Below are 26359 nucleotides of genomic sequence, written 5' to 3'. Positions count from 1 at the left end.
GCCTCCACCAATGACTTGCTGCTTTCACCCCTTATTCCCTTCCCATATTTTCTATCCCTCTTCACTCCCCCCTTCTCCTCAGTGACAGCCCCTTCATCTTTCAATTTTCTTTTACCCTCATATGGTCCCTCAGTAGGCCTTTGAAGTCTAGCACCACATGCCCCCATCTTCCATCTCCTGGCCTAGATCATTTATCTCCATACTACTCTAAATACTAATGACAGCATCAACTAGATGTTGTGAGCTTTTTTCATACTCCACTACAAACTATATCATTGCCTGTGTTTCAGTTCACCTTTTACTCTATCTTGCCTTCCCCATGTCAAACTGCATGATATTAACGTGATCCACCGTCTCAAGCATTTCTTCAAACACTATGTTTGCAGGAATCTCAGCCCCACCCTTAGACATCCCTATAGCCTTCCCTTCAGGCAGAGAGTTCCTAGTAGTCCCCGACCCCACCAACTCCTCTACTACACTCGAATCAATATTTTCTTCTAGATCCATCTCCTCTGTCATCCTCTCTAAGTTAATCTCCCTATCAGTATCCCCTCCATCTTCCCTCTCAAAGCTCCCTCTGTTTTCAGTAATTTTTCCCTTAGGTCTAAACTGGCTCGGAGCCAGCTGCCATACTGTTTTCTATCCCCCTTCCCGTTCACACCCTTACAACCATCTTTGTCGTGTTTAATTCTACCACACTTGAAGCAAATCTTAGGGAGTTTTTCATATGTTAATTGTACCCATAGTTTATTCCCCTCCAAGTTAACAGTTCTTCCTCTGGCAATGGCCTTCCTTAGATCCAATTCAATCTTCACCCTCAAGTGACTACCCCATTCAATACCCTCTCCACTCACATCCACCTCCTTCACACGTCCAATAAAAGCACCAATTTGCATTCCTACCTCTCAAGACAAACAAGCTAATGGGAAGGCTGTTCGTATGAATCCAAAATACTTCATAATCAAAACACATCTTCTAGGGGGGTATAAATCCATCAAATAGATTTAGGACCAGAAGTTGATTGTCAAAGAACCATGGTTTTCCTTCCAACACTCATCCCCTATCCCTCTAGTTCTCAAAGTTCACCACATACAAATTCGGATTGATCTCATGAAACTTAAAAGCTCCCCTTAACTTCCAGATCTTTCACATTGTAGCTCTAACAAACTCCTTATTTACCTTTCGATCCGAAATCAATTTCCCCACCAAGCTTCTCTTGCATTCAATCTTCATCTTCCCAATTGTTCTGCCTTAAGCTCAATTGCTACAACGACATAGGGCACACTGACATGCTGTGGCACACAAGTGAAATGTACCAACACAAATGACATTAGCCCCTCATAGACGATGCCAACAATGCCATGCGGGGGCAGCGCATCACTTTGAAAAGAAGTAGTCATCCATGGCCATGCAAGTGGTTGTTGCATGTAGGACCAAAGCTATGAAATTATCTCTCCTTTTTTCCGGTTTTTTCTGTATTCAATACAAGTTGTCCTCAATCAAATGAAAGAGAGAATCCATAAAAAGAAACAAAAAAATTAAAATGCAAAAAAGCTACGAAACCATGATGCACGGATATAATGGTATGGAGCCCTAAGATCAAGTTTGCATATGATTAAAGCACTTAAATGGGGTTCATATCAATGAGCCAGATGCCATAATACACACCACTACTTTGCACACATCTGTATTCAGAAGTGTATAGACACCAAGTCTCCATGAATCCATATATATTTGCGACACAGGCTTTAGTTTAGTAATGCTACATCCTAGCTCATGTCCCGGCTGTTATCTTTGGTGCATTGAATGACACTTCACTTGCTATTTTTGCTCCCCTTTCTTTTGCCATGTATAGCCCAACATGATGCATAAACTCCTGCATACATGTAACACAACAGCATCATCTTTCAGCCTTCGAAATGGATTTTTTTGATAGAAATGAGACGAATGTGTAGTATATAGTGTTTTCTTCTTGGCTGTGACAAAGAAGACATAATTCCTATTTCAAATTCTCTGAATTTAGTGCCTTATGTTTCCAAGTTGCTATGATGTCTGCATTTGTGAAAGAGCCAAGTTTAAATTCCTCGTTTGTTCTGTGTGAAGACAGAGTATGGGAGGAAGTTTAAGTAATCCCAATACATATTGTTGCATGGAGATATGAAGACAAGCTTAGTATTGATGAAGAACCTGGGGGTGAGCTAAAGCCCCTTTGGTGTCTATGGCAACATGGAGAGGAATGTCAAATGTGGCACATGCCCGAGAATACACCACCACATCCTGTAGAGGGGTGAGAAACCCAAGGTTCCTTGCCGATAATGTAGAGCATACGAAGTCCAGCACACATATATCAGTGCATATCCCGACAACCAGTAACTTCATCAACACATCATAAACATAATCAATCATGCTAATCAATAAGATCAAACAATTAGGAAGAATGGCTCTCAAAGGAATTCTCTTAAGCACTCACAGATTTGATCTGATTCTTCTTCACCCAATCCACAAAAACATTTGAACCATCAGCCTCAGTTGAACCCAAGTATCCATCAAAACAGTCCTTGCGCCTTATTGTTACATTAGGTTCATTCTCTATCCATCGCAGAGCTGCAGTTTAGTGGAAGAAAAACCCACATCAGATCGGAGAAAAGGAGAGGGACGTTTATTCCGACACCATGTTTTTAGCACGCATGAACATGTTGGCTAACTTGGGAGGGTTTTAAGCAAGGTACGTATAATCAATATCCAAAAGAAAGAACAATTATGGTGAAACACCCCAGAAAAGTAGCCGATAGAGATGAATGGAGAACCTAGAAGTTGGGGGCCTGCAAAAGAATAACACTAAATACTTAAGTGTGTAAGTTCGTGGTATTCCCTTTGGAAAAAAATGGGTCCCACCATGAAAAAATGACATTAATGTTTGTTCCTTAAAACCTTAAGACAGAAATCATGTATAACTACAAAGCAAAAGGTAGATCCCAATAGTAAGAAAACCACATAGAATGAAACCTGAGGTGAATCTAAAAATATAATAATATGAATTATTCATTAGGATATTAACTTGCTCAAAACATATATTACACCACACCACCATGAAAGTTTCATCAGATAATGCTCCAGTTCAAAAGTAGATTACCAATGCAAACGCAAACACATATTATAAGGTATTGCAATATTATCTCAAATTGGCTTTTCTATTAAGCATACATAGAATGATATCAAACTCAAATTATGTGCCTCATTCGTCACTGATAAAAGTAGTCTTCTTTGGCAACCTAAATCTAAAAATTTTCAGCATTGTACAAAACAGAACAATCATTTCAACTGCAAAGATTTGTCTTGTTTCATGTGCGCACCACACATACAAGGAAGAAAACTGGACGGGGAATTTTTAAAGAGATGGCTGAACTAAATACCAGGAACCAGATTTGACTCGTCCGTGCCAACAATACAATGAGGAGGATATGGATCCTCGGGCTTGTTTGGATGATGAGAATCAAGAAATGCCATGATTGGCCATTTCTTCTCACAAAACAATCTGGCCAGCCTTTCTGATTCTTTGATCATGCCAGAAATCTGGCTGTTAGGCTGTCTTGGTGCCTGAGAGATGAACATTGTTAGATTTTGATAAGTAAACCTCCAATTTTATAGCTCTTGCTGCTTGTTGAACAAAATCTTGTAAACAGCTTAACCAAGACACAAGTTCCTACTAGGAAGTAGGATCCATGATTTAAAAATAATAACCAAAAAAAACAAAAAACAAAAAACAAAGCATAAACCAATCGATAAGAAAGATGAAAACATGAACTTTGGTGACCTATTTTTCCACCAGTGGGAGATAGACAGAGATTAAAAGCAGAAGGCATTAACTTGAAGTATTCAACAGAATAAAACCAGAAGACATCAAGGAATTGATGAATTAAAGTATACCAGATTTCCAGCACCAACAGTACAGAAACCATTGATGATGTCGACAAGGATAAGACCGGTGAGAGCATCATCGGGCAAGACCACGGACTCTTGCTCAAGAGGAATCTCACCCTTCAAAAGATCAATTGTCGGAGACACCATTTCAATTTCCTGTTGGTTGATTAACTTATTCCCAGATATGTCTATCAACGAGTAAAGAAAGTTGTAAATTCACAATGTATATATATTTCTATAAAGATGGATGCTGGATGCATTGCTGGTGCAAGATGTGGACTCTTATCTGATTTCCATTTTTCACGCTAAAATTCGAAGTTGAAAAATGTATTCGGGCTTTTTCTTTCATTTCGGCACAAAAGTCAAGAAAATATTTTGTATTGGGACAGAAACAGGCGCATGTGTCCAAGAAAATCTTCGTCGCCCTTCCAAATATGCTTGTCCAAGCGTAGATTCCTCTTTTTTAATCTATATAATATTTTTAAGTCACTTTCTAGCAATAAAGATTTTACCGTGTTAAGTATCTATCATGTCCACAATAATCTATAATTTAATAAATAAATTACTTATATATATGGGTAATCCAACTATATCGTTTAGATCATACTGATCCAAATATAAAAGAAGGGGCAGTTCATGTTAAAAAAATAAAATAATAACAATAAAAATAAATAAAAGAAAAAAGAAAAAAAAGTGTAAAGTTATGGAATAAATGTTCTGTTACGATTTGAGAAGTGTTATAGATATAAAAAAAATTTACAAAAAAGGTTAAAAAAATAACGTGATTACATGTGATACATTAAATTTATTTTATAATAAAAATAAATTTACAATCTGACGTAATATATTAAACTACATTAGAATATGAATTTAATTTTATAAAATTCTTTCCCATTTGATCTCTTGCGGCTGTGTTGGACAAGAGTTGGTCATCTTCTTAGTCTTGGGTACCTAAAGCAGACTCAAAAAATGTACATCTAGCTATTTAGTTTATTTCTCGGTCGGTCCAATCAAATTTCCGTTCTAGTCCTAATTCTCTATTATTAATTATTATTCGATCGTCTACCTCAACGCAGCCGGCCGGCCGCTACTTGGAGCTGTTTAATTAAGCCTTGTGGACATATTGTTGATGCTTGCATGCTTCCTCATTCTTATACTACAAGCTACTTCGATGTTTATTTGTTTTTTATTTTTTATTTTAATTTTTTGTGTTGTGTTTTTCCTTGTGTCTTCTCGAAATGTTAGGTACGTGTATGGTAGATTGGACTTCTATTTAGGATTTATATAAGTGACCTATTATTAAATTACAAATTAATACAATATTACTAATCATTACTTCAGAAACTTTAAATAGTGTCCCCTTATTTTATATCGAACGATCATTTAAACGATTCCAAGATCAAAATTCATTGACTTGATCCTTAGTCAAATCTAAGATATCCTGGATTTTTGTAAAAGAAATATATATATATATATATATATATATTTATAAGTCGATGCAGATGACATAAACTCTACATTGCCGATGTATCAAAACTTGATTTGTAAGAAAAATTTACAAATTTAAATTCTACAAATCAAATCTTGTCATATGGTAGATTATGTGTTTTGATTTATACTAGCTCGTGAATAGAATAACTTTTTCTTTAAATCTGAACTTATTCCATGATTGCATGTCACCAATATCATGTTAAATTGCCAGCCTCCACCCGAATACCCTTCAAAGAAATGAGATATTAATATAATTTCTTGACTAGTTTAGATATTAATATATTTCCTTGAGTAGCAAAATAAAAGAAAAAAATAAAAATAAAAATTATTGACTGGTTGAATGATGAGTGATCTCGGCAAATGGGCACTAGTATATAGTTTGCTCTTATACCTATATAATGCCATCTTCTAAGGTAGTACTAAGAACGAACGAAAGAATAGATCAGATTAGAGAGACAGAAAATTAAAGGCAATTAACTAGAATGCAAGCTATGTCCTCCCCGCTTCAAACTGTTCTTGTGCAGCAACAATCTGCTACAAAACTCCTACTCGGGGAACTTGTAATTTCAGTAGCAATATTTGTAGCAACAGTGGCAGCTAAACCCAATTCCAACTACAACAGAACATGTGGATCGCTTCATGACATCCCCTACCCATTTGGAACATCCAAAGACTGCTACCTTGACTCATCTTTTCTCATTACTTGTAAGTCCTCCTCCTCCAACTCCGGGATGATTACTCATACACCATATCTGCGTGTTAGTAACATAAAGGTACTCGGCATATCATTGGCGGATGGTGAACTGTGAGTCTCAGCTTCTATAGCCCGTGATTGCCCACTGGAATCAGACTTCAATCCCAACAAAAGTTATTCCTTTCTCAGCCTACGAGAGTTTCGCATCTCGTATACAAAGAACGTGCTTACTACCATTGGTCTTGACACCATGGGGCTCATTTCAAGTTCATCCTTAGACAATAATTATACGACTAGATGCATGTCACTCTGTGACAACATCAACAGTATGGATAATGATTCTTGCTCTGGTGTAGACTGTTGCCAGACTCCAATTCCAGATGGAATAAAAGTATTAATGTGTGGGCTAGAAGGCTGGAAAATCACTCCACAGTGAGTGAATTCAATCCGTGTAGTTTTGCCTTTGTGGTGGAAGAAAAAGCGTACAACTTTTCCACCTTAGATCTTCAGAATATGCAGGATAAATATGTTTTTCCCTTGGTGCTAGATTGGGTAGTTGGGAACTAGACATGTGAAGATGCTAAGAAGAATACTACAGGACATGTCAGGAGCATGCATGAACTGACTGAGAATATTCACTGCAAAAACAATGTCAGGACATGTTATAGTCATGTAAATAAGACGTCCAACTAGTCTTCGGTGGGCACCGAGGTTGGTAAGGAGATCGTCGTCCTGATCGGTGAGTTTCAAATTTTGTTCCATGGGAAAGTGAGCGGCCCGAGCGCCAAGTTTTCCACTATCAGTCAAGATATCAAGTGCATACTTGTGTTGGTTGAGGAAGATGCCTTTCTAGGAGCGAGCAACTTCAAGACTAAGGAAATATTTGAGAGAACCGAGATCCTTGGTTTTGAAGTGTGTAGAGAGAATGCTCTTGAAGACCTCGATTTGGGAAGTGTGATTGTCAAGAACCAAGATGTCATCAACATAAATAAGGACAAGAGTGATGTCGGTGTGAGTCACTAGAGTAAATAAAAAATGGTCTACTTGAGATTGATGAAAACCTACATCAATAGGCACATTGGTTAGTTTAAAAAACTAGTTGCAAGAAGCTTGCTTGAGAGAGTATAGGGATTTTTGGAGCCGACAAATACGAGTCTCCCCCTTAGGGCAATATCCAGGCGGTGGGGTCATGTAGACCTCTTCATTAAGATCACCGTGCAGAAAAGCATTATTGACATCAAGTTAATGGATGACCCAATTTTTGTGGCAGTCAGTAAGCAGCGAACAGTGGTCATTTTAGCAACTGGAACAAAGGTTTCATGATAGTCAAGGCCTTCAACCTGAATGTAAACTTTGGCAACTAGCCAAGATTTGTACGTCTCAACGGAACCGTCAGTTTCGAGTTTAGTTTTGAAAATCCATTTACATCCAATGGGTTTCTTACTAGGAGGAAGAGGCTCAAGAATCCAAGTGGCATTAACCTCTAAGGCTCGGATCTTAGCTGACATAGCCTTGCGCCAATGAGGGTGGCGGATGGCAATGAAGTAACAAGAAGGATCAACATATGTGGTAAGAGCAGTTAAAAAGGCAATATGAGAAAGAGAAAAATGAGAATAAGAAAGAAAAGCAGATATAAGGTGAGCAGTACCTGAGACTGAAGCAGTCGATGAGGATGTAGTGGACTCTGTATGTATTGTCAGGCAAATGCAATCCTGAAAGTATGCTGGTCGAGTAGTGGTGCGTCGAGGTCGAAGAAAGAGAGAAAGTGGCAGAGGTGGTGGTGAGTCACGTATAGCAGGGGAGAGGGGAGGAGAAGGTGGTGGTAATATGGGTTCGGGAACAGGAAGAGGAATAATAGGTAGAGACCTATCGAGAGGAGGAGTGGTTTGGAAATGGAATATTTGTTCATGAAAAGTAACATCACAGGAATAAAAAATGGCTTAGATATCGAGGTTGTAAAGCTTGTATGCTTTATGTTGACCGGGATATCCAAGAAAGACACATTTTGAAACACGGGGAGAAAATTTGTCACGGTAATCATGGAGGGTTTGAGCGTAACAAAGACACCCAAATATCTGTAATTGAGCGTAACTTGGTGGGGTATCAAATAGAAGCTCAAAGAGAGATTTATTTTGGAGAATACGACTCGGGGTGCAGTTAATAAGATAAGCTGCAGTGAGAACACATTCACCCTGAAATTTTAAAGGTAAACGTGCTTGAAATCGGAGACTACAAGCAACATTTAGAAGGTGTTGGTGTTTGCGCTCCACAACACCATTTTGTTGTGGAGTCTCGACACAAGTACGTTTGTGAATGATGCCGTGATTATGGAGATAATTTTGAAATTTGTGGGAAAGAAATTCTTGTCCATTATCAATTCTTATTATTTTAATGGTGGTGTTGAACTGATTTTGGATAAGTGCAAAGAAATGCATGAGATGAGTGTAAGCTTCATATTTATATTGCATGAGATAGATCCAAGTAGTGTGAGAAAAAGCATCAACTATTGTAAGAAAATAATAAGCACCACAAATTGAAGAAGCATGATAACCACCCCATATATTGCAAAAAATATGATTAAATGCAAAAGTATTTTTAGTAGGATGTGAAGGAAAAGGAAGTCTAGTGTGCTTAGAACGAGCACAAACATCACAATTAGAGATAATACAAGGGCTATTATTGAAAAGAATAGGAATATTTAAGTAGGAAGGATGACCTAGGCGTTGGTTCCATAGAATCTTATTAGCGAGAGTTTGAGTAGAAAGTCCTGTAATGGGTTGAGGTCGATACACATAAAGTCTATTGCAAAACTCATCCGCTCCAATCAGCCTCGTTAACTGTGGGTCTTGAAAAAAATAATGTGTAGACGAAAAAAAACAAGGCAAGAATTATTAGTGGTGAGTTGGGATACAGAGAGAATGTTAAAATTAAAAGCAGGGACAAAATAGACATTTGTCAAGGTTAGGGATTCGGCCAAATGAATTGACCCGATCCCTTCAATTGGCAAGGAAGCACCATTGGGTAGGCACTGTCGGTGCATGAGAGAGAGAGGAAAGATGAGAAAAAAGCTTCTGATCATCGCACATGTGGTGGCAAGCTCCACTATTCACGATCCACATTTGGTCTTGAGCAAAAGAGAGAGGATGAGAGACATTACCCATGAAATTTGCAGATGGAGTTTGTGGGTTCGACAAATCCAAAAAATTTTGGTTAGAAGGATGAAGGAGGTAAGGGGAGGGAGGAGGATTGGAAGAGGAAGCCATTAGGCTTGTAAGGTGAGGTCAGGAACGCTAGGCTGATACCATGTCAAATATTGAATTTTATATATTTTGGAAGTGTGATTTTACAATGTAAGAATGTGTAAATAAATATATACATGCCTAGCTCACTATGATAACTATCAAAAAATGGAAATAATTACAATTAAATGTCTAATTGCCTAAGATCAAGTGATTGTTGATTTGGTGAAATTGTGAGAATATTTGATTCTATCAGTAAGGGGTACCAACGAGATGGGTGGAGAAATGGAACAAGTTGCACTCCCGATATTCCTAAACCAAGCAATTCTAAGCATATCATCATTGCACTATATATGTAAGTATATATAAATGATTTGTACGGTTCAGGTGTAAGCTCCGTATACTCTATATATTGTTTATATATATATATATATATTTTGCATGTTATCAATTAATTTGTTAGAATTTTTAACTTCATAAAGACTTCCTAATTATCAATCGATGCTGAACAAAGAATAAAAATTAGTTTTAAAGTCTCTATTTAGAAAGTGAAAACTATAAATGCCAATTGGTGTCATTCTAGTATTTGGAAGAAAGATTAAAGGCAATTGAAAATATATTGGTTCACCATATCCATTTTAAATAATTTACCATTTTGGCTTTAACATCAACCACATTTTAAAGCTGTCAAAGGTAGATATATCTATACTTAGCTTATGAGGTAATCACTCGTGTAAATACGTTCTAGCTCAAATATTCATTGCATCATCCTAAATATTGGTTCTTTATTAACTTAGTTCAAAATGATTGTAAATTGTAAAGCAGAAAATACTGGTATTGAGTAAACATGAAGAAGATTGACATGTTTTAGATGCAAGATGATTTCATAAAATTGTAAACTTACAAACTGACGTAGCTATATATAATACGACTTTTATTGTAAAATAGATTTACCATATTGCATGATGCCACATTAGTTTATATGAGTTTATTTTTGTAAAATCCTTTTATATCTATGGCACTTTTCAAACATAAAAAATGAAACATTGGATTTTGGTCACAATTTTACGTAAGAATTCATTTTGTGCAGGTATCAGCATAAGTCTCTTAGTCTTGTTGTTGGGAGGTTTTTTAGTACTTGTGGAATTGAAAAGAAGGAAGCTCATCAAACTCCAAGAAAAGTATTTCCAACAAAATGGGGGCTTAATGTTATAAGAACATATTTTGAATCATGGAAGGTCTATGGAGATAGTAAAAATCTTTAGTAATGACGAGCTTAAAAAGGCCACCAACAATTATGATGAGAGTAGAGTCCTTGGGAAAGGGGGTTATGGAACTGTTTACAAAGGAGTATTACTCGATAATAAAGAGGTTGCCATCAAAAAGTCCAAAATCTGTGATAAGAGCCAAATCAAGTAATTCATAAATGAGGTGATTTTGCTTACCCAAATCAATCATAGAAATGTGGTTAAACTAATAGGTCATTGTCTTGAAACAGAAGTTCTCTTACTTTTTTATGAATCCATCAAAAATGGGACTCTTTCTGTCCATATTCATGATATAAGTTATGCTTTTTCTCTTTCATGGGAAAAACTTTTAAAGATAGCAACAGAAACAGCAAAAGCCCTTGCAAACCTACATTCTGAAACTTCTATGCCAATTATACATAGAGATGTGAAAAGTATAAATATACTGTTAGATGATAACCACACAACAAAAGTGGCTGACTTTGGAGCTTCAAGGTTGATAACTCTTGATCAAACAGAAATAACCACCTTGGTGCAAGGAACTCTTGGGTATTTAGACCCTAAATACTTCACAACTGGTCTGCTAACTGAAAAAGTGATGTGTACATATATATGGCCAACCATACAATAAAAATCATACAAACAATAATTGAGAATTTTATAATTAATAGCCATAATTCATGTCCAAATAACTCATACATGTATATGGATTACCATACAATAAAATTCATAGGAAATAATAATTAAGAATTTTATAACAAATGGCCATAATTCCAATACAAACAATTCATATATTTATATGGCCTACCATAAAATAAAATTCATAAAAAAAAAAATAATTAAGAATTTTATAATTAATACCCATAACTCAACTTTAAATAATTCAAACATTTATTAAACAATGAAGTGCATGCTTTGAGAGAGAAGAGAAAGAAAAAGAATTATTTTTTCTTGAAAAAAAATAATATTATAATATTAAAATTATGTGATTGGAACTAGGTCGGAACCGGATCCTGTTGGTCAACACATTTTGCGACCCGGTTCAATACAAGGGTAGCATTCTTGATTCCTTCATTTTTTGTTTGTTTGTTTGGTTTCAATTTTGGAGCTGGGCATACCTTGACGGCCTACTGTGCTAGCCCACAGGTCGTGTAATAGTCATTGTTTTATTTATTAATTTTTTAAATTCAGTTCGGGTTGGGCCAACTTTCAACTCACTGTTTTAATTTGTTGTGCCACTCAATATTTGGAACTAGATCTTCAGCCCAAAACAAAAGCCCAACGGTCCATTATAACTGGGTTTGAAACCCTACCCAATACCAACGACCAAGGACCCTTAAAATAATCTTCTCCCTCCTCAACTTTCACAGGCTGAGATCAACACATCTTTTTCCTTTCCTATTTTCTCTTAAACCAAAACTCAAATAAGGTAAAGTCTAAACTCAAACTATAATCACATAATCTCTTTGGAGTTTCTGCCTGTATCAAAATAATATATATTGGAGAAAGAAAGCATGCGAGGTTACTATGCAAAATAATTAACACAGTCATGAACATCAAACACAAAATTTGCAGTATAATTTATGGAGATCATAGAATATTTATAACCTGGCTCTCATATCACATGTTAAATATTTTAACATGAATATTATTAATCAGATTTTTGATTTTCTATGATCTACGATAATAAATAATAATACTTAGGAAAACATACCTCACTCTATTCAGTTTGATAATGAATTTGATCTGACTATGAGATAAGCATCATCCTAACAACTATACCTTTTGAGTGTCTCCCAATAACTAGAGGCACAATAATGTTTTAGGTAAAAACTCTTTGACCCCTCAGTATAATTTATAAACTTCTGACCATCATGAAATCAAGATCGGTGAAAGTATCATCGGCAAAACTGCAAACTACTCTTGCTTAAGAGGAATCTCACCCATCAAAATATCAAATGTGGGAGACACCATTTTAATTTCCAGTTGCTTGATTATTCACTTATTTCCATACATGTCTATCAACAAAGAGTAAATAAAATAGTGCTTTCCTTTAAGCAGGATGCGAGCAAACACTGTAAATTCACAGATATTTTTTTACAAAGTTATAAGAAGCTGCATGCATAGTTGGTGCAACTTGTGGACTCTCATCTGATTTCTATTTTCCATGCTAAAATCCAAAGTTGAAATGTATTTGGCTTTCTTTTTCATTTTGCCTCAAAAGTTAAGAGAAAAATTTGTATTGGTACAGAGCTGACAGGCATATGTGACATAAAGTCTTCGTCAACCTTCCGAATATGCTTGTCCAAGTGGAGACTCCTTTAATTTCTTTGCCCAATTCCTACGGGTCTTTTTCTTTTTTATGTTTAAAATATTTTTTAAGTCTCCAAGTCATTTTAAAATTCAGAAATAAAGATCTTAATGAGTTAACACCTATCATGTCCATAATACAATATTACTGACTCCACTTCACAATGGCATAACCAGCAATTTTTTTGAGGGGTTAACTTTTGTATTACGTGACACGTTTATGTAAAATAAAAAGAGATTAAAAAAAATAAAACATATCTATGTATTAACTTATATCACAATAATTTGCTACAAACACAACTTATATAATATATGTATTTCAGATTTGGGACAACAATATTTCATAAAATAATATTTATATATTATTACTTTTGTAATAAAATATTTAAAATATGTTTTCCTGAAACTATCAAATGATTTTTTAGGAAGTCCATATTTCATTATAGTATGTAAGTTAGTTTATCAAATTTTATGTAAAATCTATATATTTTGTTTCACATTAAGCATATAATTATGCAATCATTAAGACATTGAATAATTTTTTCTTGCTCAATGAAATCCAAATGATAAAACCCCTCGGCTCTCACTATTTTTCATATAGATTATTAACTTTAAATGGTTTTTTTTTGTATTTTCACTTTAGATTTCATATTAAGAAGCCTAATATATATTATATAATAAAAAATTTTGAGATCTATATTAATAAGTTATTATTTCTGCTAAACTTTTTTTTTTAGTTTAATTTTAGTGGGGTCATGTATTTGAAAATAAAAAATCTATAGAAATTATATAAAATTTTGGGACGAAAGGAAAAAAGATGGAGATATGCATTTCTATGCATGTATATTGAAGTTTTAGAAGATTCTGTAGAGCACATATATGGGGATAATAAATTCTTTGGAGATCATTTTTCCTATATTTATAGTATTATGAATAAAATTTAAGGGATATTTTGATTTTCTTCAAAAAAATTTGGGGGGCCATGGCCACAGTAGGATCAACGTGGTTCCACCATAGCGACTCGAATACCCTTCAAACGAATATATTAATCTTCTTGACTAGTTCAGACAAGAAATAAATAATTTTCTTTATTATTATTATTATTATTATTTTTAATCAAAATCGTATTTTTCTGGACTTTCTTTAGGTTAAAAAACAATAATAAAATGGACTTCTTGATGGGGACTAGCTTAGTCCCTTCGGGGACATCCCATAAAATTGGAAAACACGCATGGCCCCTGCGCAAGGATGACATGAACAAATTGAGAAATGATGGGGACTAGCTTAGGAGAAGGAATATATTTTATTGAGCAGCTCAAATAAAGAAAAAAATAAAAATAAAAATTCTTGACTAGTTCAATGATGGTGATGTTGGCTAGGGCTGAGCAGAAATTCGAAAATCTGACTCCGACTCCGACTCCGCTTCGGCTCCGCTCCAACTCCGCTCCGCTCGGAGTCAGAGTTTTTTCCCCCCTGGAAGTCGGAGTCGGAGTCGGAGTCGGAGGTGGAGCTGTCCCGACTCCGTTCCGATCCGACTCCGACTCCGACACACCGACTCCGACTCCAATTAATCCTCCGACTCCGACTTCCCTTCCGACTCCGACTCCGACTTCCATTCTGACTCCGACTCCGATTTTCACTCCGAATCCGACTCCGACTTCCACTCCGACTCCGACGCCGACTTCCACTCCGACTCCGACTCCGATATTGTGCATATTTTATAAAAATATGTGTTATCAATATATTAACATCTAATAAATAATAATGTATAAACATTATAATGAATAATATAAGTTAATATAGTTAGTATAAATTAATTTGCATTACTAATTTACTATAAGTTACTATAAGTTAATATAGTTATTAGTTATACTATAAGTTGCTAATTACTATACCTTATATAGTTAATTTACATTACTAATTTACTATAACTCTATAAGTTACTATAAGTTACTATACCTTATATAGTTAATTTACATTACTACTTTACTATAAGTTACTATATAAGTTACTATAGCTTATATATTTAATTTACATTGCTAATTTACTATAAGTTACTATATAAGTTACTATAGCTTATTTTATATTTTACATTACTAGTTTACTATAAGTCAATATATAATATATAGTTATATTATATATAATATATAGTTATATATATACTATATATATTAAGGGCTTATATAGTATATAGTTACTATACTATGTATTTTTTATGCATTAATCATATATATTTATATGTTTTACTAGGTAGAAGTAACGTGCAATGCACGTTTATCTAGTTTAATGAAATAATTATTTAAAAAAAAAGGTATATATTTCATAAAAAAGAAAATTGATTTCAATCGATAGTTTAAAACATATGGAAAAAAAATGTGAAATCTAGTAAACATTTAGGGTAATGATAGTTAAATATAGAATAATAATTACATACTTGTATAGATTAAAATATAAAAATATTAGTTCAAAATAAGACATAGTTTAATACATATTTATAACATCGATAGTTTTAGCAAAATTTCATATTTAATACAAACCTAACAAAAACATTAGTTCAAAACATAACATAGTCCAACACAGAAATAAAATGATTATTTTGAATATATTTAAGATGTGATATCGTTCGTTTAAATGCATGATTTGAACTTTTTTTATAGTTATATTTAGAATAAATATAAAAAAAACTTGTTCAAATATGATTTTTTCAAAATGCTTGCCCGTATTTTTATTTTTTTAAATTTTTTTAATAGTAAAGAAAGTAATTACTAATGACTGTTTTTTTTTTTAATATTTAAAGATGTTTAAAAAGATATAATTGCATACAAGAGAAAAACCACGAAGGATATATTTAAAGATGTTTACTAACAAGGGGTTTGTTGGTGATTTTAAATAAAAAGTTACAAAATATAAGAAAAAAAAACTAAGGTGTGAGATTTATTTTAATATGTTTTATGAATTTTAAGGTGTGAGATTTATTTTAATATGTTTTCTTGATATTAATTATTGATTACATTTAAGTTACTATTTGATGTTTTAAAATCTTAATATAATTTTATGTAGAATTGATATATTAAATAGAAAAATTTAAAACTTAAATTTAAGAGAAAAAACATTTTAAATTGTTAATAAAATTTGATGCAAAATTTACACATTAAGTGAAAAAATTTAAATGAACTATATACTAATACTTAAGCAATGAAAATTTTACAACATTTTAAATTTAATTTTCATATTTTAAATTGTTAATAGAATTATATGTAAAATTGAAATATTAAGTGAAAATATTTAATTAGAGTACTCCCAACGGCGCCGTTTTAAACCCTTAATCCACCCCATCCCTAACCAAAACGGCGCCGTTTCACATCACAAAACCCTAACTATAAAAGCTCCTCAAACGCCCCGCCCCCTTTTCGAGTCTTCTTCCCCGCTGCCCGCACCCCCCACTTCGAGCGTCTTCTTCCCCGGCCCCCCCTCCCCTTCTTCTGCTCCTCTTACATCTTTTTTGTTTGTTTTTTCTTTTTAACCCCCGTGAGCCACCATCGTCGCGTTGCTCGCGCCTGGCCGGTGACAATCACTCAAAACATCACGGCCTCTCTGCCATTGCCTTTGAAGAAAAGGGTAAATTTCGAAACTTTTATTTTTGAAGGAGTTTTTTCTTTGTTCAAATGGAGTCTTTGAATGGGTTTCTCGGTTGCAGAGTTTTTTTTTTTTTTTGGTTCAAAGGGAGTTTTTTTTTTTTTGGGTTTCTCGGTTGCATATTAAATCTGTTTTTCTCTCTTGTGGTGGTGTTTTTTGAATTTTTTTTGTTCATCCCCTTTCTTTTATGTCGATGGGTTATATGTGTGACCCAAAAGTAATATGGCAAATTTGTGAAGCTTTTAGGGTTTAATATGCAATTATCGGGGGTTCATGAATTCTTTTTATGAAAATTTATTCTTGTAATCTCTAGCCTTTAGTTTTACATCTTTTTTGTTAGTTATTTATAGTCTTTCAGGATTTTGGAACTTGTGTGCAAAGCACAAAAATTGCTTGAATGTTTATGATAGTTTTATGGTATAAAACTAAAAGTAAAAAATCTATATATCGACTAAATTTACTAAAAGTAAAAAATCTGTGTGCGTTTTTTTTTTGTAGTGTTTTGGTTCTGTGAGCATGTGGGAAAGGATTAGGGTCTGTTTTGGATTTGGTGGTGATCTTGTAATATTAGTCTACAATTGTAATATTAGGGTCTGTTCTGCAGTATGTGAGCATGACAGCATGATCGAGCTAACATTGGGTGAATGAATTTGGTGGTGATCTTGTAATATTAGTCTACAATATTATATAATATTATTCAATGAATTGGGCATATATGCATGACAGCATGATCGAGCTAAAGAAGATCACCAAGCCCACGTTCTTGGTAATTAGATGCATGCAGATTAATTGTTTCTCTTTTAAATACAAAAAAAAATCAAACAAGTATGATCTAATCATCATAACAATATTTAGTGAACATGCATGCATGTGAATTAATTCTCAACTCCCTTAATTATAAGAGTATGGTCTTATTTCTTTACTAATTTTGTTTTTTTTTTTTACAGGCACAAGTTGAAAAATGACACTTTTTGGACCTTTGGTTATGTATTTTTAATTTTATGTTGTAATTTTGGACCTTTGGTTATGTATTTTTAATTTTAGGTTTTAATTTTGGTTATGTATTTTTAATTTTATGTTGTAATTTTGGACCTTTGGTTATGTATTTTTAATTTTAGGTTTTAATTTTGGTTATGTATTTTTAATTTTATGTTTTAATTTTGGACCTTTGGTTATGTATTTTTAATTGTAGGTTTTAATTTTGGTTATGTATTTTTAATTTTAGGTTTTAATTTTGGACCTTTGGTTATGTATTTTTAATTGTAGGTTTTAATTTTGGTTATGTATTTTTAATTTTAGGTTTTAATTTTGGTTATGTATTTTTAATTTTAGGTTTTAATTTTGGTTATGTACTTTTAATTTTAGGTTGTAATTTTGGTTATGTAATTTTAATATGTGTATTTGGTTTTAATTTAGTTTTTAATTTTGGTTGCACATTTGAATTTAGTTTTATTCTTTATAGTGATAGATTTTGAATTTAGTTTTATTTTCTAATGTGATAATTTTGGTTAGATAAATTAGAAATCTCAAATTATATTTTTTAAAAACATTGATATAGAAGCTCAAATCCGATTAAAGTTGCAAATTGTAAAATTAAAATGTTAATTAGGTCAAAGAAAAAAGGCTAAAAAAAAGCCCAATAAAAAAGCTCAACAAAAAGCCCAACTCCGACTCCGCTCCGACTCTGCTCCGACATGTCGGAGTCGGAGTCGGAGCGGAGTGGGGTGTAAGCGGAGTCGGAGTCGGAGGTCGGATTCGGCCTCCGACAAAGTCAAAGTCGGAGTCGGAGTCGGAGGAGGCCAAATCCGACTCCGACTCAATCGGTGCTCTGCCCTAATGTTGGCAAATGGGCAGTCGTAGTTGGCTCCAATAAAGATAAGGCCACCTTCTAAGTAAGTAATACTAGGAACGAATGCAAGAATAGATAATATTAGAGAGACAGCAAAAGGCAATTAACTAGCATGTAAGCTATGTCCTCCTAGCTTCAAACTGTTCTTTTGCAGCAACAAGTAAAAATCCTGCTTGTGGTACTTGTAATTTCAGCAGCAATATTTGTAGCAGCAACTGAACCCAATTTCAGCTGCATCAGAACATTTGGATCGCTTCATGACATCCCCTACCCATTTGGAACATCTAAAGGCTGTTTCCTTTGTTTATTTATTTATCAATGATGTAATTTTTTTTTTTTTTTGCTGCTTCTTCTTTTTTTTTTTTTTTAAAAAAAAAACCATTTGGTCAATTTTTTTTTTTGTTTTTTATTTTTGCTGCTTCCTTTTTTTTAAACCATTTCGTCAATTTTTTGTTTGTTTGTTTTTTTTTTTTTGTTTTGTTTTTTTTTTTTTGTTTTTTTTTTGTGGAAGACACCATTTTTATTTCCAGTTGCTTGATTCACTTATTCCCAGATATGTCTATCAACAAAGAGTAAAGAAATTAGTGCTTTCCTTTAAGCAGGGTAAGAACGAACACGTTAAATTCACAGATATTTTTTTACAAAGTTATAAGAAGCTGCATGCATAGTTGGTGCAACTTGTGGACTCTCATTGATTTCTATTTTCTATGCTGAAATCCAAAGTAGAAATGTATTTGGCTTTCTTTTTCATTTTGCCTCAAAAGTCAAGAGAAAAATTTGTATTGGGACAGAGCTGACAGGCATATGTGACATAAAGTCTTCGTCAACCTTCCGAGTATGCTTCTCCAAGCGTAGACTCCTTCAATTTCTTTACCCAATTCCTACGGTCTTTTTCTTTTTTATGTTTAAAACATTTTTTAACTCTCCAAGTCATTTTAAAATTCAGCAATAAAGATCATAATGAGTTAGCACCTACCATGTCCATAATAAAATATTACTGACTCCTTAAACTTAAAATATTATTATGTAAAGCTCGCCTTTTTCCATCTCGCCAAATATATAAGTTGCCTCCACTTCACAATGGCATAACCAGTAATTTTTTTTTTAGGGTTAACTTTTCTATTAGCTGACATGTTTATGTAAAATAAAAAGAGATTAAAAAAATAAGATATATCTATGTATAAAATTAGATCGCAATAATTTGCTACATTCACGTAGCAATAAAATCCTAAAAACACAACTTATATAATATATGTATTTTAGATTTGGGACGATAATATTTCATGAAATAATATTCATCTATTATTATTTTTATAATAAAATATTTAGAATATGTTTTCTTGAAACTATCCAAAGATCTTTTAGGAAATCCGGCCATCTTTAATTATAGTATGTAAGCTAGTTTATCAAGTTTCATTAAGTACATATTTATGCTATCATTAAGACATTGAATAATTTTTTCTTACTCAATGAAGTCCAAAAGATAAAACCTCTCACTATTTTTCATATATATTATCAGCTTTAAATGGTTTTTCTTGCATTTTTATTTTGGATTTTATATTAAGAAGCCTAATATTATATAATAAAAAATTTTGAGATCCATATTAATAAATTTATTATTTCTACTAAACTTATTTTTAATTTAATTTTTGTGGGATCACGTATTTGAAAATAAAAAATATATAGAAATTATATAAAATTTTGAGACGAAAGGAAAAAAAAAAAATTGGAGATCATCTGCATTTCTACGTACATATATTGAAATTTTAGAAGATTTTGTAGAGCAAATATATGGGGATTATAAATTCTTTGAAGGTCATTTTTCTATATTTATAGAATTATGAATATAATCTAAGGGATATTTTGATTTTTCAAAAAGTTTTGGGGCCCAGTAGGATGAACGCGGTTCCGCCATTGCGACTCGAATACCCTTCAAAGGAATATATTAATTTTCTTGACTAGTTCAGACAATAAATAAATCATTTTCTTGACTATCTTTATTAAAAGCGTGTTTTTCTGGACTTTCTTTTGGGAAAAAACAATAATAAAAGGGACTTCTTGGACGGGACTAGCTTAGGAAAAGGAATATTTTTTTATTGAGTAGCTCAAAAAAGAAAACAATAAAAATAAAAATTCTTGACTAGCTCAACGATGAGTGATGTTGGCAAATGGGCAGAAATACTTGGCTTCTATAAAGAGAAGGCCATCTTATAAGTGGTACTAGGAACGAATGAAAGAATAGGTCAGATTAGAGAGACAAAAAGGCAATTAACTAGAATGCAAGCTATGTCCTCCTCCCTTCAAACTGTTCTCCTGCAGCAACAAACTGCTGTAAAACTCCTACTTGGGGCAGCAACAAACTGCTGTAAAACTCCTACTTGGGGTACTTGTTATTTCGGCAGCAACATTTGTAGCAGCAGTAGTTGAACCCAATTCCAGCTGCAACAGAGCATGTGGATCGCTTGACATCCCCTACCCATTTGGAACATCCGAAGGCTGCTACCTTGACTCATCTTTTCTCATTACTTGCGACTCCTCCTCCTCCGAGACGAGTACTCCAACACCATTTCTGGGCATTGGTAACATAAAGGTACTCAACATATCATTGGATGGTGAATTGCGAGTCCCAAGTCCTATAGCCCGTTATTGCCCATACTATAGGTTGGATGGTCTCTTCCTGAACACGTTCCCCATCTCGTATACAAAGAACGTGTTGACCACCGTCGGTTGTGAAACTCTGGGGTTTATTAAAAATTTAGTCTCAGACAAGAATTATACGACAGGATGCATTTCAGTCTGTGATAGCATCGATGGCATGGTTAACGGTTCTTGCTCTGGCATAGGATGTTGCCAGACTTCTATCCCAGTTGGAATAAAAGATTTAACTGTGTCAATTCGCAAGGTCGTATCAAACCACTCCAATGCAAGCGAATTGATCAGTCCATGTGGTTTCGCCTTTGTGGTGGAAGAAAAAGCATACAACTTTTCGTCCTTGGATCTTCAAAATATGCAAGATAAAGAAGTTGTTCCCTTAGTGTTAGATTGGGCAGTTGGGAACCAAACATGCGAAGATGCTAAAAAGAATACTATAGGATACGCATGTAAGGCAAATAATAGTGAATGTTACAATTCCACAAACGGTCCTGGGTATCGCTGCAACTGCTCCTCAGGCTATTATGGAAACCCATATCTCTCTGGTGGTTGCCAAGGTACATAATTAATATTCTATATATGTGCATTAAGTATGGATTCCTTGAACAAAATCTATATTATGAGGATATTATTTTATAAATATTGAAAATAAATATTCTCGTATAGCTAATATGCTGAATAGTATTTTTAGAATATTCTTTGACAATTATTAAAAATAAATATTCCGTAATGCATCTTTCAACAAGCTCTCGCTACTAAATGAGATCATATTGAAGATTAATTTTTATTGCTACGATGGATGTGAGTTTTGTCATGAGCTGTATTCACGGTACTGTTTCAGATATTGATGAGTGTGAAACTCCAAATCATGGGTGCACTGTTAATGCATGCGTCAACCATGTGGGGTCTTACCGCTGTTCTTGCCCCAAGGGATACGAAGGAGATGGGAGGAGAGATGGAAATGGTTGCAGTCCTAAACGAAGCAATTATAGGAATATCGTTATTGCCCTGGGTAAGTTTATATAAATATAATATATGGATAATGCTATTTTTACTCACACATCGTTATTGCCCTGGGTAAGTTTATATAAATATAACATATGGATAATGCTATTTTTACTCACATAAATATAATATAGGAAAAAAAAAAGATAATGCTAGTTGTATTTATGATTTTTACTCACATAATAATATTACGTACTGACATATCAGTAATGTTAAAGATTATGAAATTTAAAATTTAAAATTTGAATTTAAAAAGAAAACTGATCAAAAATGGGTCTTGTATGTAAAACTGTCAATAAAATTATAAGCACATGTAATATTATATATTCATTATATAATATATATATATATATATATTTATATTTATATATTGTCGTATCATGACAAACCGTGAACATTGGTTCAAAATGATTGTAAATGGTAAAGTAAAGAAAATTGGTAATTATGACTAAACATGAATAATCAAACATTGGATTTCGGTCACAGTTTTATTTGAAATTTCATTTTGTGCAGGTATCGGCATGAGTCTCTTGGTCTTGCTCTTGGGAGGTTTAGTACTTTTGGGATTGAAAAGAAGGAAGCACTTGAAACTCGAAGAACAGTACTTCCAACAAAATAGTGGCTCTGTGGACATGACAACGCGATAAACCAACTCTTGTAACCCCTAGATGATGGCTGATAGGTAGTTAATTAGTGCCTAATAATTGATTTACATGAATTAATGAGAACCATTCATGCATGAACTTTTGTATGCTTATTAATGTTGTGTGATAATGATATAGACTACCAAAGATAGATTATTTAGTACTTTTTTTTCCTTGATAAGTGTTATTTAAAGGTCTTTATATTATACATTATTCACGTGGTATAATTTAATTTATAAGATTTAAATTTAAAAATTTATCTTTCCTCAAATTATGGCACGTAGATTATATATATATATATAAAGACTTAAATAGAATTATTCTTTTGTGTTGCTCCAAGTGAACAAATAAGTTTGATCCTATATGTCCTGCTGATCGAGAGGTTCCATGCACGACAGATCTTTGGTGCATTACGTTATTAGCATCAATTAACAGAATCATGGCACGTTTCCTTAGCCATATATACAACACTGGCTAGCTACTTAATTGGTTAAGAAACTAATTAAACCAAACAACGCATGCATGATGAATAAAATGGGAGAGCTCAATTAGTGGCCAGCCCTCATCAAGGCAATCCAAGAAAAAACGAATTTTTTGTTACGAGTTATTTGCAATGAGAATAACTATATATGTATCTAAAATACAAAAGGTGAATCTTCAATCCAAAGGTAATGTAAAGTAGCTAGGCTTTAAACTTATAATGGAAACCTGATAGGTAATAATTTGTAACGCCCCCAACTCCAAAGTATGGACATGTGAAAATCGAGGTGTCGGAATAATGACAACATGAGTCACGTATCCCATCTCTAAGGGCCAAGTGTGTGTACATGCGAAAAGTTTACAGGAAAAACGACGCAACAGATAAATAAAGTCAGTCGACTAAGTACCAGAATTTGTTTAAATACAAACTTATTTAAAAACAAGTGTACCAAAAATATTACAGTTAACCAGTATAAATATAATACAAACCAAAAACAATAACCAAAAGTAAGAAATAAATATCAACCCACGAGAAAGTGATTATCGATCACTCCTCCAGCGGAGCCGCAACTTTAGGCTCAACCCCCTATCACCTGTGTCAAAGTCTACAATACTAAGAAACGGTATCACAGATCAGTAATAATCTAAACAAAGCACAAGATAAAAATATATTCAAGTAACAACAATATGTATGAACATGATGTTATATGCATGATATCCAAAAATCATCATTTTCCAAAATGAATAATTTTTCACGCACGCCAAAATTCCATTTTGGCTCAAAACATTTATATTCCATTAAAACAATAGTCATTTTCTCAGAAAATGCCCCAATAACCAACTATCAGAGCACTATAAGCGAGAATCACAGGTGATACTTTACCACCGTCCCTACTTACCACCATCTTTACCGCGTGCACCATAGGCGAGAATCACAGGCGGAAATCTACCACCGTCTCTGCTTACCGCCATTCCTACAGTACCTTTGACTCAAACTGTTCAATCCATTCGTTTCAAACATACCCAAAATTCATTTCTCACTTAAAAACCCAGTTTTCAAATATATACATGAACATGTATGCAATTATCTGAAAACTTAGTTTTCATTTTATAAACATGAACATGCGTGTACTATACAATACATACAACAAGAGACAAAAATATCCAACAACAACAAATCCCAACATCAATCAATCATATACACAACTGCCTCTTCCAATCCAATCAACTCTCATACTCCTCGTTTAAATCTTTAACCGACTCAGTTCGGTACAATCAACTAAGTCATAAATATTATTAATACAAAAATATATTTAAATTTTTAAAATTATTTCAAAAATACTTACAACGCTTTAAAGGTAATATTTTTGAAAGATCAAATGCTCAGTTAACTTCAAAAGCAAGCTCGAAAATAAAATTACCAAAAATTATAATTTTTTGGAACTAAAATGGTTTTCGAAGAAAATAAGATGATTTAAGGTGGAATTTTTGAAATAAAGGGGATGATTTTACTGAAATAAAATAGAAGATAATGGTTGGGAAATGAGGTTCACGGCAACAGCAAAATAATCAAGAAAAATCCAAAGTGAAGCTCACGGCTGGACCAAACAACAGGGTACGGTTTGAGTCAGAAAACACCCGAAATTCAAGGTTCAACTCACAAGCTAGAACACGAAAAATACTAGAGAAAAGGAGAGGACAAATCGAGCTTCAAGCTTCAAGTTAGGAATAAAAACAGAGCATGCTTTTCGGGTACAAAACAGGGCATAATTTTGTGGGAAAACAAAGGAGAAAGCAGGGGGTTTTACACCACATTAACATGGAATAAACAAGAAATGAATAAGAGGAAGGAGGCGTACAAGGGAGCTCGGCCAGACCTGCAACAATGGAGAGAAACCCATGAAATAAAATGCAGAAAAATGAAAGAGAGAGGGTTCGATTTACAGCAAGGAGGAAGCAAAATGCAAGGTAAAATAAATGCAAGCTAACCACAAGAAGATGGTGGAAGAAACGCAGCACAAGAGAGGAAGAAGAAGACAGCTGCGGCAGAGGAAATTTCAGAGGAAGAAGAAAAAGAAGTGAACGGCGCTGAAGAAGAAAAGAGATGGAAGAAAGCCCAAGGCTGGACGCAAAACGGCATCGTTTTGGAGAAAGAAGGGGCTGGGTTCACTTGCTCACGGGCTGGGCTTCTAAGGGAATGGGCTGGCCGGAAAATGAAAGGACTAAGCCCAAAAACAGAGGAAAATCCAACAAAAATAAGCTCAATTCGAAAATTGAAGTCCAACAAGATAAAAATCCACAATAAAAATAAATAAAAGCTAAGTAAAAACAGTACAACTAGACATTAATAAAATAAAATAATTAAAGGCCAACAATAAAATAATTTAAGCAAGAGAATAATTTAAATGCAAAATAATTATTAATATTAAGAAAGAACATTATTTAAATTTTACAGTTTAAAAATCATAAAACAATACAATGAGAAATACATTTAATTTAAAATAAGAGAATCAATAATTATAATAATTTAAATAATAATTTAATAAAAATATATGTAAATACGGGGTATCACATAATTAGCCTCTCATTTTATTCAAATAAATTGAGATGTACAAAATTATTGTACATATTTTTTTTTAAATTTAAAAAAAAAAAAAAAAAAAGAAGAAGAGAGAGAACAAAAAAAAAAAAAAAAATGAAAAAAAATACAATTCCTAATTTGCATATCTCGCCTCACTTCCCTTTTATATCGGTTTGATAATCTTTGGCAAGCTATTGAACCCATGATATATCTACGTTGAAGTCTCCATGATTGGTTGCAAGCTATCATGGGTTGGAACCCAAGCATTTGAGGATCATCGAATCCCCATTTCGACTAAGAATTTGCGAGGGACACAATTAGCATTAATGAAGGCAAATGATTAGAACCTTACCTAAATGAAAAACGTTATACAAGATTTCATTGTAGAGATCTAGAGTCCAGGCCGCAACAAAAGAATAATTCTTATTTGTACGTATTTCCAAGGTATGCTTAATTTATTTTTTTGGTCACTCCAATGATCAATTAACAAACATAATTCAGTCCTATTCCAGGTTCCATATAAATGTGAGAATTATGAATGAAGAGGGAATAGGAGAGTGGCAGTTTACAGGATTTTATGGCCACCCAGAAACAAGTAAAAAGCAAGATA

At 33.5% G+C, this 26359-nt stretch overlaps 3 protein-coding genes, 1 long non-coding RNA gene and 1 pseudogene across 5 annotated transcripts; 2 read left to right on the top strand and 3 right to left on the bottom strand.

The window, feature by feature from the left end:
• Positions 1–1586: 1586 nt before the first annotated feature.
• On the bottom strand, positions 1587–4218 carry LOC122296357 (nicotinamidase 1-like). 2 transcript variants are annotated; one of them, XM_043105969.1, is made up of 6 exons: positions 3928–4218; positions 3414–3597; positions 2808–2822; positions 2471–2604; positions 2188–2373; positions 1587–1876 (listed from the first exon to the last, which is right to left on the bottom strand). In XM_043105969.1, the coding sequence occupies exons 1-6, from the start codon at positions 4066–4068 to the stop codon at positions 1775–1777; spliced, it is 762 nt and encodes a 253-aa protein (XP_042961903.1). In that variant the 5' UTR covers positions 4069–4218; the 3' UTR covers positions 1587–1774. The 2 variants fall into 2 exon arrangements, with proteins under 2 accessions (XP_042961903.1, XP_042961904.1); XM_043105970.1 differs by lacking the exon at positions 2808–2822 and having other exon boundaries at positions 3928–4210.
• A 3075-nt stretch (positions 4219–7293) lies between these two features.
• LOC122296903 (uncharacterized mitochondrial protein AtMg00820-like) lies at positions 7294–7614 on the bottom strand. The gene has a single exon (XM_043106700.1). It carries the CDS (start codon positions 7612–7614, stop codon positions 7294–7296), a length of 321 nt encoding a protein of 106 aa, XP_042962634.1.
• Positions 7615–14095: 6481 nt separating this feature from the next.
• On the top strand, positions 14096–14186 carry LOC122297943 (annotated as a pseudogene).
• Positions 14187–20558: 6372 nt separating this feature from the next.
• On the top strand, positions 20559–22920 carry LOC122297517 (wall-associated receptor kinase 2-like). The gene is made up of 4 exons (XM_043107600.1): positions 20559–20727; positions 20762–21596; positions 21881–22051; positions 22558–22920. Exons 1-4 carry the CDS (start codon positions 20665–20667, stop codon positions 22689–22691), a joined length of 1203 nt encoding a protein of 400 aa, XP_042963534.1. The 5' UTR covers positions 20559–20664; the 3' UTR covers positions 22692–22920.
• Positions 22921–23572: 652 nt separating this feature from the next.
• LOC122297519 lies at positions 23573–25274 on the bottom strand. The gene is made up of 2 exons (XR_006238804.1): positions 25158–25274; positions 23573–25045 (listed from the first exon to the last, which is right to left on the bottom strand). It is a non-coding gene; the product is annotated as an uncharacterized LOC122297519 (long non-coding RNA).
• Positions 25275–26359: the final 1085 nt, after the last annotated feature.

The sequence above is a fragment of the Carya illinoinensis genome, chromosome 15 (genome assembly GCF_018687715.1).
Source record: "Carya illinoinensis cultivar Pawnee chromosome 15, C.illinoinensisPawnee_v1, whole genome shotgun sequence".
NCBI classification, from domain to species: domain Eukaryota; kingdom Viridiplantae; phylum Streptophyta; class Magnoliopsida; order Fagales; family Juglandaceae; genus Carya; species Carya illinoinensis.
Note: the sequence above shows the minus strand (reverse complement) of the source record. Positions and strands in the feature narration are given on the sequence as shown.